The sequence below is a fragment of the Oncorhynchus keta genome, unplaced genomic scaffold (genome assembly GCF_023373465.1).
Source record: "Oncorhynchus keta strain PuntledgeMale-10-30-2019 unplaced genomic scaffold, Oket_V2 Un_contig_15275_pilon_pilon, whole genome shotgun sequence".
In the NCBI taxonomy this organism is placed as follows: domain Eukaryota; kingdom Metazoa; phylum Chordata; class Actinopteri; order Salmoniformes; family Salmonidae; genus Oncorhynchus; species Oncorhynchus keta.
This window is the reverse complement of record NW_026279227.1, coordinates 118,049-132,409: the sequence shown is the minus strand read 5'-3', so window position 1 is coordinate 132,409 and position 14,361 is coordinate 118,049. Positions and strand designations below refer to the sequence as shown.

Here is a 14,361-nt window from a genome sequence, read left to right as displayed (position 1 = left end):
ACTTCACATAGTCTACTAGTGTCTGGGACTGGTCACGTGGTCAGTCCCTGACTTCACATAGTCTAGTAGTGTCTGGGACTGGTCACGTGGTCAGAGATGAGCACAGCCATAACATCTCACATCTCACTAATACAATCAGAGGAATAACAAATAAAATGGGACACTTCATGTTAAAGAAGCGAGATGAGCACAGCCATAACATCTCACATAAAGACTGATTCACACAGATATATGCAGCCCTGGTCTGAATTATACATCAAATCAGAGCACCAATCACACTGCCGAATAAGAAGACCGTTTCCCTAGTTAATAAAAGACGCTCATCAAAACGTCACCGGTCCTAAAAGTGAATCAGAATGAGATCGTCACACCTGTTACATGTGGCAGGGGAAAGAGCAAGGCAGTTTCATTTCAGTGGCGACTGACAGAAAATGAAGGTTGTAGCGAGGATGAGGTTTTTAGTCAAAGTTGAGCACGTTGGCGGAGTCAAAGTGGGTGAGCACGTGGTTCTCAAAGACCTTCTGGTCACAGTCGAGGGGAACTGCTCGCTGCACATGGGGCACACCTTCCAGTGGCTCTCTACATGCTCCACAAACTTACTCTGGTCGTAGTTGGGCGGGAAGATCAACTCACACAGTGGACAGCGCATGTGGACGTTCACACTGCACAGAGGAGAGACGGAGAGAGAGAATGGATGGGGAAAGAAACAAAATAAGGTTAGGAAGGGAGAAACAGGAAGAGATGGGGAAAGAAACAAAAATAAGGTTAGGGAGAGACAAACAGGAGAGGAGAGAAGGTATTGAGAGAGCAACAGAGAGAGATATTGAGAGGGCAACAGAGAGAGAAGGTATTGAGAGGACAAAAGAGAGAAGGTATTGAGAGAGAAGGTAAAACAGAAGAGAAAATATTGAGAGGACAACAGAGAGAGAGGTATTGAGAGAGAGAGAGAGAAGGTATTGAACAGAGAGAGAGGTATTGAGAGACAACAGAGAGAGAGGTATTGAGAGATTGAGAGAGAACAGAGAGAGAAGGTATTGAGAGGGCAACAGAGGTTAGAGAGAGGCGTTGAGAGGGCAACAGAGAGACAAGGTATTGAGAGGGCAACAGAGAGAGAGAGGCATTGAGAGAGGCAACAGAGAGAGAAGGTATTGAGAGGGCAACAGAGAGAGAAGGTATTGAGAGGAACAGAGAGAGAAATATTGAGAGAGAAACAGAGAGAGAAGGTAGAGAGGAAGGTATTGAGAGAAACAGAGAGAGAAGGTATTGAGAGGGCAACAGAGAGAGAGATTGAAACAGGCCAGGAACAGAGAAGGTATTGAGAGGGGCAACAAGAGAGAAGGTATTGAGAGGGCAACAGAAGGTATTTGAGAGAGAGCAGGGCACAGGGAGAGAAGGTATTGAGAGAGCAGAGAGAGAAGGTACAGAGAGAAAAGGTATTAGAGCAACAGAGAGAGAAGGTAGGAGAGAGGGAGAGGGCAACAGAGAGAAAAGGTAGAGCAACAGAGAGAGCAGAGACAACAGAGAGAGAAGGTATTGAGAGGGCAACAGAGAGAGGGTATTGAGAGGGCAACAGAGAGAGAAGGTATTGAGAGGGCAACAGAGAGAGAAGGTATTGAGAGGACAGCAAACAGAGAGAGAAGGTATTGAGAGAGCAACCAGGAGAAGGTATTGAGAGAGCAACCAGGAGCAAGGGTATTGAGAGAGCAACCAGGAGAGAGAGCGAACAGAGAGAGAAGGTATTGAGAGAGAAGGTATTGAGAGAGAAACCAGGAGAGAAAGGTATTGAGAGAGCAACCAGGAGAGATTATTGAGAGAGCCAGAGAGAGATGGTATTGAGAGCAACAGAGAGGTTTGAAGGTATTGAGAGAGCAACCAGGAGAAAGGGTATTGAGAGAGCAACCAAGAGAGAAGGTATTGAGAGAGCAACCAGGAGAAAGGGTATTGAGAGAGCAACCAGGAGAAAGGGTATTGAGAGAGCAACCAGGAGAGAAGGTATTGAGAGCAACCAAGAGAGAAGGTATTGAGAGAGCAACCAGGAGAGAAGGTATTGAGAGAGTGACAGAGAGAGATGGTATTGAGAGGGTGTTGGGTTAATGAGCGGTGATGATGTTGGCAGAGGGAGCAGAGCAGGACAGCTAACAGGCTAATAAAGACCATCTGTCAGGGGGTCTACTCTACGTGGGTGGGCCACTAGCTGGGCCACTCATGTTAACACCTACATTACAGAACAAAGACTTTACACAGGTTGGAGCTGGGAAGCTGCTGTGCTGGGGTGAGAGACCAACTTCAATGCATTTTGGGGAGCGCAGGCCTTCAGTGTGTGTGTGTGTGTGTGTGTGTTACCTGGACTCGAAGCCAAGGGGAGTCTGTCCATCATTTAAGAATGGGCTGTGGGGTTCAGTAGTTGCTGCAGGCTGTTCATTGGCATTGCCCTGTGGCGGAGGGTAGAAAACTACTTCAGAAATACTATCCATCACACACAACTGTTGAAGCAGAAATCCTCCTCCCACTGTGTATGATGCAGCATATCACTGAGAACCTCAGTGGAGGCTGATGTCACTTAAATCAGAGGACGGCTGTAAGGCTGGAATGAAGGTAACAGTATCAAACATGCTTTCATACCGTACACTTTATTCAACTCCAATTATTACTAGGAGCTGTCCTCCCCTCACCAGCCTCCTTTGGTCTATCTTTAAGGCAGACTAACTGACATTGTGGATTTTTTCAGACTAGCTAACTACCGTTGTTGTCCTCAGACTAGCTAACTACCGCTGTTGTCCTCAGACTAGCTAACTACCGTTGTTGTTCTCAGACTAGCTAACTACCGTTGTTGTTCTCAGACTAGCTAACTACCGTTGTTGTTCTCAGACTAGCTAACTACCGTATTTCGTATTTCGTCGCCTAACGTAGCCTTCACTGCTATTCGCCCAGGAGCTAGCAACGCTAGCTAACGCACACAGATTAGCATCACTGTAGTGCTACTCACTCAACTGTACGACTTGATTAGTTCAGTGTTAGCTAGCTACATAGCTGTCTTTGTTTCAAGATAATTGTGTAGTTTAGTGTGTGTAGCCTTGGAGTGATTATCTTAATTCACTGAGGTTCGCTAGCCAGCTATTGTCGTTCTTTTAACTCAACGTAACGTAAACAACACTGCTAGCTAGCCAGCTAGCCCCGAATAGCAGCACTGTAGAAATTATTACACTCAACGGAACGACTTTGATTAGTGTAGTGTCAACAACGCAGCTACTGCCAGCTAGCCTACTTTAGCAGTACTGTATCATTTTAATCATTTTAGTCAATAAGATTCTTGCTACGTAAGCCCTCAACTTTCTGAACATTCGAGACGTGTAGTCCGCTTGTCATTCCAATTTCCTTGCATTAGCGTAGCCTTTCTGTAGCCTGTCAACTATGTGTCTGTCTATCCCTGTTCTCTCCTCTCTGCACAGACCATACAAACGCTCCACACCGCGTGGCGCGACCACCCTAACCTGGTGGTCCCAGCGCGTTTACCCACGTGGAGTTCCAGGTCTCCCGGTAGCCTCTGGAACTGCCAATCTGCGGCCAACAAGGCAGAGTTCATCTCAGCCTATGCCTCCTCCAGTCCCCTTGACTCTGGCACTGACGGAAACATGGATCACCACAGATAACACTGCTACTCCTACTGCTCTCTCCTCGTCCGCCCACGTGCTCCTCGCACACCCCGAGAGCTTCTGGTCAGCGGGTGGTGGCACCGGGATCTCATCTCTCCCAAGTGGTCTTTCTCTCTTTCTCCCCTTACCCATCTGTCTATTGCCTCCCTTTGAATTCCATGCTGTCACAGTTACCAGCCCTTTCAAGCTTAACATCCTTATCATTTATCGCTCCAGGTTCCCTTGGAGAGTTCATCAATGAGCTTGATGCCTTGATAAGCTCCTTTCCTGAGGACGGCTCACCTCTCACAGTTCTGGGCGACTTTAACCTCCCCACCCAGCCTACCTTGACTCATTCCTCTCTGCCTCCTTTTTCCACTCCTCTCCTCTTGACCTCACCCTCTCACCTTCCCCCCTACTCACAAGGCAGGCAATACGCTTGACCTCATCTTTACTAGATGCTGTTCTTCCACTAACCTCATTGCAACTCCCCTCCAAGTCTCCGACCACTACCTTGTATCCTTTTCCCTCTCGCTCTCATCCAACACTTCCCACACTGCCCCTACTGGATGGTATCGCGCCGTCCCAACCTTCGCTCTCTCTCCCCCGCTACTCTCTCCTCTTCCATCCTATCTTCTTCCCTCTGCTCAAACTTTCTCCAACCTATCTCCTGATTCTGCCTCCTCAACCTCCTCTCCTCCCTTACTGCATCCTTGACTCCCTATGTCCCCTATCCTCCAGGCCGGCTCGGTCCTCCCTCCCGCTCCGTGGCTCGACGACTCATTGCGAGCTCACAGAACAGGGGCTCGGCAGCCGAGCGGAAATGGAGGAAAACCCGCTCCCTGCGGACCTGGCATCCTTTCACTCCCTCCTCTCTACATTTTCCTCCTCTGTCTCTGCTGCTAAAGCCACTTTCTACCATTCTAAGTTCCAAGCATCTGCCTCTAACCCTAGGAAGCTCTTTGCCACCTTCTCCTCCCTCCTGAATCCTTCCCCCCCTCCCTCCTCCTCTCTGCAGATGACTTCACAACCATTTTGAAAAGAAGGTCGATGACATCCGATCCTCGTTTGCTAAGTCAAACGACACCGCTGGTTCTGCTCACACTGCCCTACCCTATGCTCTGACCTCTTTCTCCCTCTCTCTCCAGATGAAATCTCGCGCCTTGTGACGGCCGGCCGCCCCAACAACCTGCCCGCTTGACCCTATCCCCTCCTCTCTTCTCCAGACCATTTCCGGAGACCTTCTCCCTACCTCACCTCGCTCATCAACTCATCCCTGACCGCTGGCTACGTCCCTCCCGTCTTCAAGAGAGCGAGAGTTGCACCCTTCTGAAAAAAAACCTACACTCGATCCCTCCGATGTCAACAACTACAGACCAGTATCCCTTCTCTTTTCTCTCCAAAACTCTTGAGCGTGCCGTCCCTTGGCCAGCTCTACCGCTATCTCTCAGAATGACCTTCTTGATCCAAATCAGTCAGGTTTCAAGACTAGTCATTCAACTGAGACTGCTCTTCTCTGTATCACGGAGGCGCTCCGCACTGCTAAAAGCTAACTCTCTCTCCTCTGCTCTCATCCTTCTAGACCTATCGGCTGCCTTCGATACTGTGAACCATCAGATCCTCCTCTCCACCCTCTCCGGAGTTGGGCATCTCCGGCGCGGCCCACGCTTGGATTGCGTCCTACCTGACAGGTCGCTCCTACCAGGTGGCGTGGCGAGAATCTGTCTCCTCACCACGCGCTCTCACCACTGGTGTCCCCAGGCTCTGTTCTAGGCCCTCTCTTATTCTCGCTATACACCAAGTCACTTGGCTCTGTCATAACCTCACATGGTCTCTCCTATCATTGCTATGCAGACGACACACAATTAATCTTCTCCTTTCCCCTTCTGATGACCAGGGTGGCGAATCGCATCTCTGCATGTCTGGCAGACATATCAGTGTGATGACGGATCACCACCTCAAGCTGAACCTCAGCAAGACGGAGCTCCTCTTCCTCCCGGGAAGGACTGCCCGCTCCATGATCTCGCCATCACGGCTGACAACTCCATTGTGTCCTCCTCCCAGAGCGCTAGAACCTTGGCGTGATCCTGGACAACACCCTGACGTTCTCAACTAACATCAAGGCGGTGTCCCGTTCCTGTAGGTTCATGCTCTACAACATCCGCAGAGTACTGACCCTGCCTCACACAGGAAGCGGCGCAGGTCCTAATCCAGGCACTTGTCATCTCCCGTCTTGATTACTGCAACTCGCTGTTGGCTGGGCTCCTGCCTGTGCCATTAAAACCCCTACAACTCATCCAGAACGCCGCAGCCCGTCTGGTGTTCAACCTTCCCAAGTTCTCTCACGTCACCCCGCTCCTCCGCTCTCTCCACTGGCTTCCAGCTGAAGCCGCATCCGCTACAAGACCATGGTGCTCGCCACGGAGCTGTGAGGGGAACGGCACCTCAGTACCTCCAGGCTCTGATCAGGCCCTACACCCAAACAAGGGCACTGCGTTCATCCACCTCTGGCCTGCTCGCCTCCCTACCACTGAGGAAGTACAGTTCCCGCTCAGCCCAGTCAAAACTGTTCGCTGCTCTGGCCCCCAATGGTGGAACAAACTCCCTCACGACGCCTGACAGCGAGTCAATCACCACCTTCCGGAGACACCTGAAACCCCACCTCTTCAAGGAATACCTAGGATAGGGTAAGTAAGGGTAGGTAATCCTTCTCCCCCCAACAAGATTTAGATGCAAGTGGCTGTTCCACTGGTTGTCATAAGGTGTATGCACTAATTTGTAAGTCGCTCTGGATAAGAGCGTCTGCTAAATGACTTAAATGTAATGTAAATGTACCGTTGTTGTTCTCAGACTAGCTAACTACCGCTGTTGTTCTCAGACTAGCTAACTACCGCTGTTATTCTCAGACTAGCTAACTACCGCTGTTATTCTCAGACTAGCTAACTACCGCTGTTGTTCTCAGACTAGCTAACTACCGCTGTTGTTCTCAGACTAGCTAACTACCGCTGTTGTTCTCAGACTAGCTAACTACCGCTGTTGTTCTCAGACTAGCTAACTACCGCTGTTGTTCTCAGACTAGCTAACTACCGCTGTTGTTCTCAGACTAGCTAACTACCGCTGTTGTTCTCAGACTAGCTAACTACCGCTGTTGTTCTCAGACTAGCTGACTACAGTTGTTCTCAGACTAGCTAACTACCGCTCAGACTTGTTTGTTCTCAGACTAGCTAACTACCGCTGTTGTTCTCAGACTAGCTAACTACCGCTGTTGTTCTCAGACTAGCTAACTACCGCTGTTGTTCTCAGACTAGCTAACTACCGCTGTTGTTCTCAGACTAGCTAACTACCGCTGTTGTTCTCAGACTAGCTAACTACCGTTGTTATTCTCAGACTAGCTAACTACCGCTGTTATTCTCAGACTAGCTAACTACCGCTGTTGTTCTCAGACTAGCTAACTACCGCTGTTGTTCTCAGACTAGCTAACTACCGCTGTTGTTCTCAGACTAGCTAACTACCGCTGTTGTCCTCAGACTAGCTAACTACCGCTGTTGTTCTCAGACTAGCTAACTACCGCTGTTGTTCTCAGACTAGCTAACTACCGCTGTTGTCCTCAGACTAGCTAACTACCGTTGTTGTTCTCAGACTAGCTAACTACCGCTGTTGTTCTCAGACTAGCTAACTACCGCTGTTGTTCTCAGACTAGCTAACTACCGCTGTTGTCCTCAGACTAGCTAACTACCGTTGTTGTTCTCAGACTAGCTAACTACCGTTGTTGTTCTCAGACTAGCTAACTACCGTTGTTGTTCTCAGACTAGCTAACTACCGTTGTTGTTCTCAGACTAGCTAACTACCGCTGTTATTCTCAGACTAGCTGACTACCGTTGTTATTCTCAGACTAGTTAACTACCGTTGTTTTTCTCAGACTAGCTAACTACCGTTATTCTCAGACTAGCTGACTACCGTTGTTCTCAGACTAGCTGACTACCGTTGTTCTCAGACTAGCTAACTACCGTTGTTCTCAGACTAGCTGACTACCGTTGTTCTCAGACTAGCTAACTACCGTTGTTCTCAGACTAGCTGACTACCGTTATTCTCAGACTAGCTAACTACCGTTGTTCTCAGACTAGCTGACTACAGTTGTTGTCCTCAGACTAGCTAACTACCGTTGTTGTTCTCAGACTAGCTAACTACCGTTGTTATTCTCAGACGAGCTAACTACCGTTGTTGTCCTCAGACTAGCTGACTACAGTTGTCGTCCTCAGACTAGCTAACTACCGTTGTTGTTCTCAGACTAGCTGACTACAGTTGTTGTCCTCAGACTAGCTGACTACCGCTGTTGTTCTCAGACTAGCTGACTACCGCTGTTGTTCTCAGACTAGCTAACTACCGTTATTCTCAGACTAGCTGACTACCGTTGTTCTCAGACTAGCTGACTACCGTTGTTCTCAGACTAGCTAACTACCGTTGTTCTTAGACTAGCTGACTACCGCTGTTGTTCTCAGACTAGCTAACTACCGTTGTTATTCTCAGACGAGCTAACTACCATTGTTGTCCTCAGACTAGCTGACTCACGTTGTTGTTGTTCTGCTGCTCCTCTGGGTCCTCCAGGCCGTCGGGCCGGCTGAGGTTGCGTGCTGGCTGGATGCAGACCACGTTACTATCCCAGGAGGGGGGGCCCACAGGAGGAAGGCGGGGCAGCAGGTCATCAGAGAACTCCCCGTCCGCTCCGTCTAGAGTGATGGGGAAGAGAGGGTCAAAAAGAATAGAAGCATATTAAGGGATGAAAAATTCAGCTTTCTCAAAATTCCCAGTTGGATAATTCTCAGAATCAGGAAATCCAGGAATCAGCGTTTCTATATCCTACGTTAGCATATTGAATCATTTTCCAGGTACTGAGGTGGAGTAGCGTTATTAAGGGGGGGGGACCAACCTCTCATATTAAACTGAAATGTGACTGAGGTGGAGTAGGGTTAGTAAGGGGGGGGCAACCCCTCATATTAAACTGAAATGTGACTGAGGTGGAGTAGGGTTAGTAAGGGGGGACAACAACTCTCATATTAAACTGAAATGTGGCTGAGGTGGAGTAGGGTTAGTAAGGGGGGACAACAACTCTCATATTAAACTGAAATGTGACTGAGGTGGAGTAGGGTTAGTAAGGGGGGACAACAACTCTCATATTAAACTGAAATGTGGCTGAGGTGGAGTAGGGTTAGTAAGGGGGGACCAACAACTCATATTAAACTGAAATGTGACTGAGGTGGAGTAGGGTTAGTAAGGGGGGATCAACCTCTTGCGTCTGAGGTGGAGTAGGGTTAGTAAGGGGGGGACAACATCTCTCATATTAAACTGAAATGTGACTGAGGTGGAGTAGGGTTAGTAAGGGGGTGCCAACCTCTCATATTAAAATGAAATGTGACTGAGGTGGAGTAGAGTTAGTAAGGGGGGACAACAACTCTCATATTAAACTGAAATGTGGCTGAGGTGGAGTAGGGTTAGTAAGGGGGGACAACAACTCTCATATTAAACTGAAATGTGGCTGAGGTGGAGTAGGGTTAGTAAGGGGGGCCAACCTCTCATATTAAACTGAAATGTGACTGAGGTGGAGTAGGGTTAGTAAGGGGGGAGGGGGACAACAACTCTCATATTAAACTGAAATGTGACTGAGGTGGAGTAGGGTTAGTAAGGGGGGCCAACCTCTCATATTAAACTGAAATGTGACTGAGGTGGAGCAGGGTTAGTAAGGGGGGCCAACCTCTCATATTAAACTGAAATGTGACTGAGGTGGAGTAGGGTTAGTAAGGGGGGACAACAACTCTCATATTAAACTGAAATGTGGCTGAGGTGGAGTAGGGTTAGTAAGGGGGGACAACAACTCTCATATTAAACTGAAATGTGGCTGAGGTGGAGTAGGGTTAGTAAAGGGGGCAACCTCTCATATTAAACTGAAATGTGACTGAGGTGGAGTAGGGTTAGTAAGGGGGGGGGGGGACAACAACTCTCATATTAAACTGAAATGTGACTGAGGTGGAGTAGGGTTAGTAAGGGGGGGGCCAACCTCTCATATTAAACTGAAATGTGACTGAGGTGGAGTAGGGTTAGTAAGGGGGGTGGGACACCAACCTCTCATATTAAAACTGAAATGTGACTGAGGTGGAGTAGGGTTAGTAAGGGGGTCAACCTCTTGCGTCTGAGGTGGAGTAGGGTTAGTAAGGGGGGGGGACAACAACTCTCATATTAAACTGAAATGTGGCTGAGGTGGAGTAGGGTTAGTGAGGGGGGACAAATAACTCTCATATTAAACTGAAATGTGGCTGAGGTGGAGTAGGGTTAGTGAGGGGGGACAACAACTCTCATATTAAACTGAAATGTGACTGAGGTGGAGTAGGGTTAGTAAGGGGGGATCAACCTCTTGCGTCTGAGGTGGAGTAGGGTTAGTAAGGGGGGACAACATCTCTCATATTAAACTGAAATGTGACTGAGGTGGGTAGGGTTAGTAAGGGGGGATCACCTCTTGCCTGAGGTGGAGTAGGGTTAGTAAGGGGGGGATCAACCTCTTGCGTCTGAGGTGGAGTAGGGTTAGTAAGGGGGGACCAACCTCTCATATTAAACTGAAATGTGACTGAGGTGGAGTAGGGTTAGTAAGGGGGGCCAACCTCTCATATTAAACTGAAATGTGACTGAGGTGGAGTAGGGGTTAGTAAGGGGGTCAACCTCTTGCGTCTGAGGTGGAGTAGGGTTAGTAAGGGGGACGACAACAACTCTCATATTAAAACTGAAATGTGGCTGAGGTGGAGTAGGGTTAGTAAGGGGGGGCCAACCTCTCATATTAAAACTGAAATGTGACTGAGGTGGAGTAGGGTTAGTAAGGGGGTCAACCTCTTGCGTCTGAGGTGGAGTAGGGTTAGTAAGGGGGGGACAACAACTCTCATATTAAACTGAAACGTGGCTGAGGTGGAGTAGGGTTAGTGAGGGGGGACAACAACTCTCATATTAAACTGAAATGTGGCTGAGGTGGGAGTAGGGTTAGTGAGGGGGGACAACAACTCTCATATTAAACTGAAATGTGGCTGAGGTGGAGTAGGGTTAGTGAGGGGGGACCAACCTCTTGCGTCTGAGGTGGAGTAGGGGTTCCCAAAGTGCAGCTGTGTGGGGCTCTGGGGGACCAGCAGTGGAGTGGGGGCATCCTGGGGGTAGGGCAGGGGATACTGCAGGAACACAGACTGAATTCTCATCTCCTCTGACACTACAGCCTCCGTCTTCCTACCAGCACCAGCACTCGTCTGGAGATCCTGGTGGGGACAGACAAGACAACAGACACGATTACATTATTATATATTTAGGATTGGAAAGAGAATCTTTTAAAATAACTGATCTTGTATTTTCTCTAACAGAACTGTGCTATCTTGTGGAGGAAATGTATTCATATATTGTAAATATGATCTTTTGATGCTAAGAAGTACCATGCCTGAAATGTCACTCAAAGTGTAGTTGGTCCTGAGAAGAAAACACAGACACCATGACCGGACACGCACCCAGGTTGAAATATCAAAACAAACTGAACCAATTATATTCATTTGGGGACAGGTCGAAAAGCATTAAACATTTATGCCAATTTAGCTAGTTAGCTTGCAGTTGCTAGCTAATTTGTCCTATTTAGCTAGTTTGCTTATGCTAGCTAATTTGTCCGATTTAGCTAGCTCGCTGTTGCTAGCTAATTTGTCCTATTTAGCTAGCTTGCTTATGCTAGCTAATTTGTCCTGGGATATAAAATGTGAGTTGTTATTTTACCTGAAATTCACAAGGCCCTATACTCTATACTCTCCCCTATACTCTGACTTTTAATCCACAAAAAATAATCAACCGAGTTCAATAGTTTCTAGTCATCTCTCCTCCTCCTTTTTCTTCTTTGGACCTTATATGGCGATTGGCATCTTTATTTTTATTTTTTTATTTCACCTTTATTTAACCAGGTAGGCTAGTTGAGAACAAGTTCTCATTTGCAACTGCGACCTGGCCAAGATAAAGCATAGCAGTGTGAACAGACAACACAGAGTTACACATGGAGTAAACAATTTAGCAAGTCAATAACACAGTAGAAAAAAATGGGCAGTCTATATACAATGTGTGCAAAAGGCATGAGGAGGTAGGCGAATAATACAATTTTGCAGATTAACACTGGTGATAAATGATCAGATGGGCATGTACAGGTAGAGATATTGGTGTGCAAAAGAGCAGAAAAGTAAATAAATAAAAACAGTATAAAAACAGTATGGGAATGAGGTAGGTGAAAAGGGTGAGCTATTTACCAATAGACTATGTACAGCTGCAGCGATCGGTTAGCTGCTCGGATAGCTGATGTTTGAAGTTGGTGAGGTGATAAAAGTCTCCAACTTCAGCGATTGTTCCAGTCACAGGCAGCAGAGTACTGGAACGAAAGGCGGCCAAATGAGGTGTTTGGCTTTAGGGATGATCAGTGAGATACACCTGCTGGAGCGCGTGCTACGGATGGGTGTTGCCATCGTGACCAGTGAACTGAGATAAGGCGGAGCTTTACCTAGCATGGACTTGTAGATGACCTGGAGCCAGTGGGTCTGGCGACGAATATGTAGTGAGGGCCAGCCGAGAGCATCAAGTCGCTGGTGGGTGGTATAAGGTGCTTTAGTGACAAACGGATGGCACTGTGATAGACTGCATCCAGTTTGCTGAGTAGAGTGTTGGAAGCCATTTTGTAGATGACATCGCCCGCCCTCGAGGATCGGTAGAATAGTCAGTTTTACTAGGGTAAGCTTGGCAGCGTGAGTGAAGGAGGCTTTGTTGCGGAATAGAAAGCCGACTCTGGATTTGATTTTTGATTGAGATGTTTGATGAGTCTGGAAGGAGAGTTTGCAGTCTAGCCAGACACCTAGGTACTTATAGATGTCCACATATTCAAGGTTGGAACCATCCAGGGTGGTGATGCTAGTCGGGCATGCGGGTGCAGGCAGCGATCGGTTGAAAAGCATGCATTTGGTTTTACACGCTTTAGGAGCAGTTGGAGGCCACGGAAGGAGTGCTGTATGGCATTGAAGCTCGTTTGGAGGTTGGATAGCACAGTGTCCAATGACGGGCCGAAAGTATATAGAATGGTGTCGTCTGCGTAGAGGTGGATCAGGGAATCGCCCCAGCAAGAGCAACATCATTGATATATACAGAGAAAAGAGTCGGCCCGAGAATTGAACCCTGTGGCACCCCATAGAGACTGCCAGAGGACCGACAGCATGCCCTCCGATTTGACACACTGAACTCTGTCTGCAAAGTAATTGGTGAACCAGGCAAGGCAGTCATCCGAAAAACCGAGGCTGTTGAGTCTGCCGATAAGAATTTGGTGATTGACAGAGTCGAAAGCCTTGGCGAGGTCGATGAAGACGGCTGCACAGTACTGTCTTTTATCGATGGCGGTTATGATATCATTTAGTACCTTGAGTGTGGCTGAGGTGCACTCCGGCTCGGAAACCAGATTGCACAGCGGAGAAGGTACGGTGGGATTCGAGATGGTCAGTGACCTAACTTTAATAATAAGGTGTATTACCACAACTGACCGACCTCAGTTCATCTTTCAATCACCCACGTGGGTATAACCAATGAGGTGATGGCAAGTGGATATATGCTTCTATAAACCAATGAGGAGATGGGAGAGGCAGGACTTCCACCACGTTAAGCGTCACAAATAGAACTGACTTCTATTTTAGTGCTTGGCAATGCTGACGCTCCTTGGTGCGTGCGAGCAGTGTGGGTGCAATGATTGAACAACATGTATGTGTACATTTATTTTGCAACGCTCGGTGTGGTCAGCATGTTAGCCAGCTACAGATCTAACTTCAGCTACATTTCCATGTCCCTCCTCTCCAGGAGAGTCAATACTGGCCACAACCACCTCACAGCAGCACCTAGAACTATGGTCGTTCTCCCTCCGCCCGCTCCTTCCCTCTCCCTCCCTCCCTCCCTCAGCTCGGTCCCTCCCTCTCCCTTCATCGGTCTCTCGCTCCCTCCACCCCCTCCCTCCGCTCAGTCCATCCCTCTCGGTCCCTCCCCCTCCCTCCACTCAGACCCTCCCTCTCTCCCTCCCCCGTCTCTCTCTCTCTCTCCCCCAGTCTCTCCCTCTCCCCCCAGTCTCTCTCTCTCTCGCATGCCCCCCCCCATCTCCCTCTTCCCCCCGTCCCCCATCTCTCCCCCCGTCTCTCCCCGTCCCTCTCTCAATGTCTCTCTCTCTCTCTCCCCCGAATGTCTCTCTCTCTCCCCCCCGTCTCTCTCTCCCCTCTCTCTCTCCCCCGTCTCTCTCTCCCCCCCCTCGTCTCTCTCTCCCTCTCCCCGTCTCTCTCTCCCCGTCTCTCTCTCTCTCCCCGTCTCTCTCTCCTCCCCGAATCTCTCTCTCTCCCCCCCGTGTCTCTCTCTCTCCCGTCTCCCCCCCCGTCTCTCTCCCCCCACCAATCTCTCCCCGTCTCCCCCCAGTCTCTCTCTCCCCCATCTCTCCCCCCCCTCTCTCTCTCTCCCCCCCCCCTCTCTCTCCCCCCCCGCTCCCTCTCCCTCCCCCTCCCCGTCCCTCTCTCTCCCCCCCCGTCTCTCTCCCGTCTCTCTCCCCCAGTCTCTCTTTCCCCCCACCAGTCTCCTCTCCCCCACCAGTCTCCCTCTCCCAGTCTCCCTCTCCCAGTCTCCCTCTCCCTCTCTCCCATCTCCCCCCCCGTCTCTCCTCTCC

At 49.1% G+C, this 14,361-nt stretch overlaps 1 protein-coding gene across 1 annotated transcript in view; it reads right to left on the bottom strand.

The window, feature by feature from the left end:
- Positions 1-214: 214 nt before the first annotated feature.
- Positions 215-14,361, bottom strand: part of LOC118374687 (tax1-binding protein 1 homolog B-like) — a 39,852-nt gene continuing 25,705 nt past the window's right edge. Inside the window, 5 exon segments of the mRNA XM_052502200.1 lie at positions 215-535; positions 538-662; positions 2,344-2,432; positions 8,202-8,359; positions 10,732-10,918. Of these exon segments, the coding sequence (XP_052358160.1) occupies positions 459-535; positions 538-662; positions 2,344-2,432; positions 8,202-8,359; positions 10,732-10,918 (636 nt within the window). The 3' untranslated portion in view covers positions 215-458.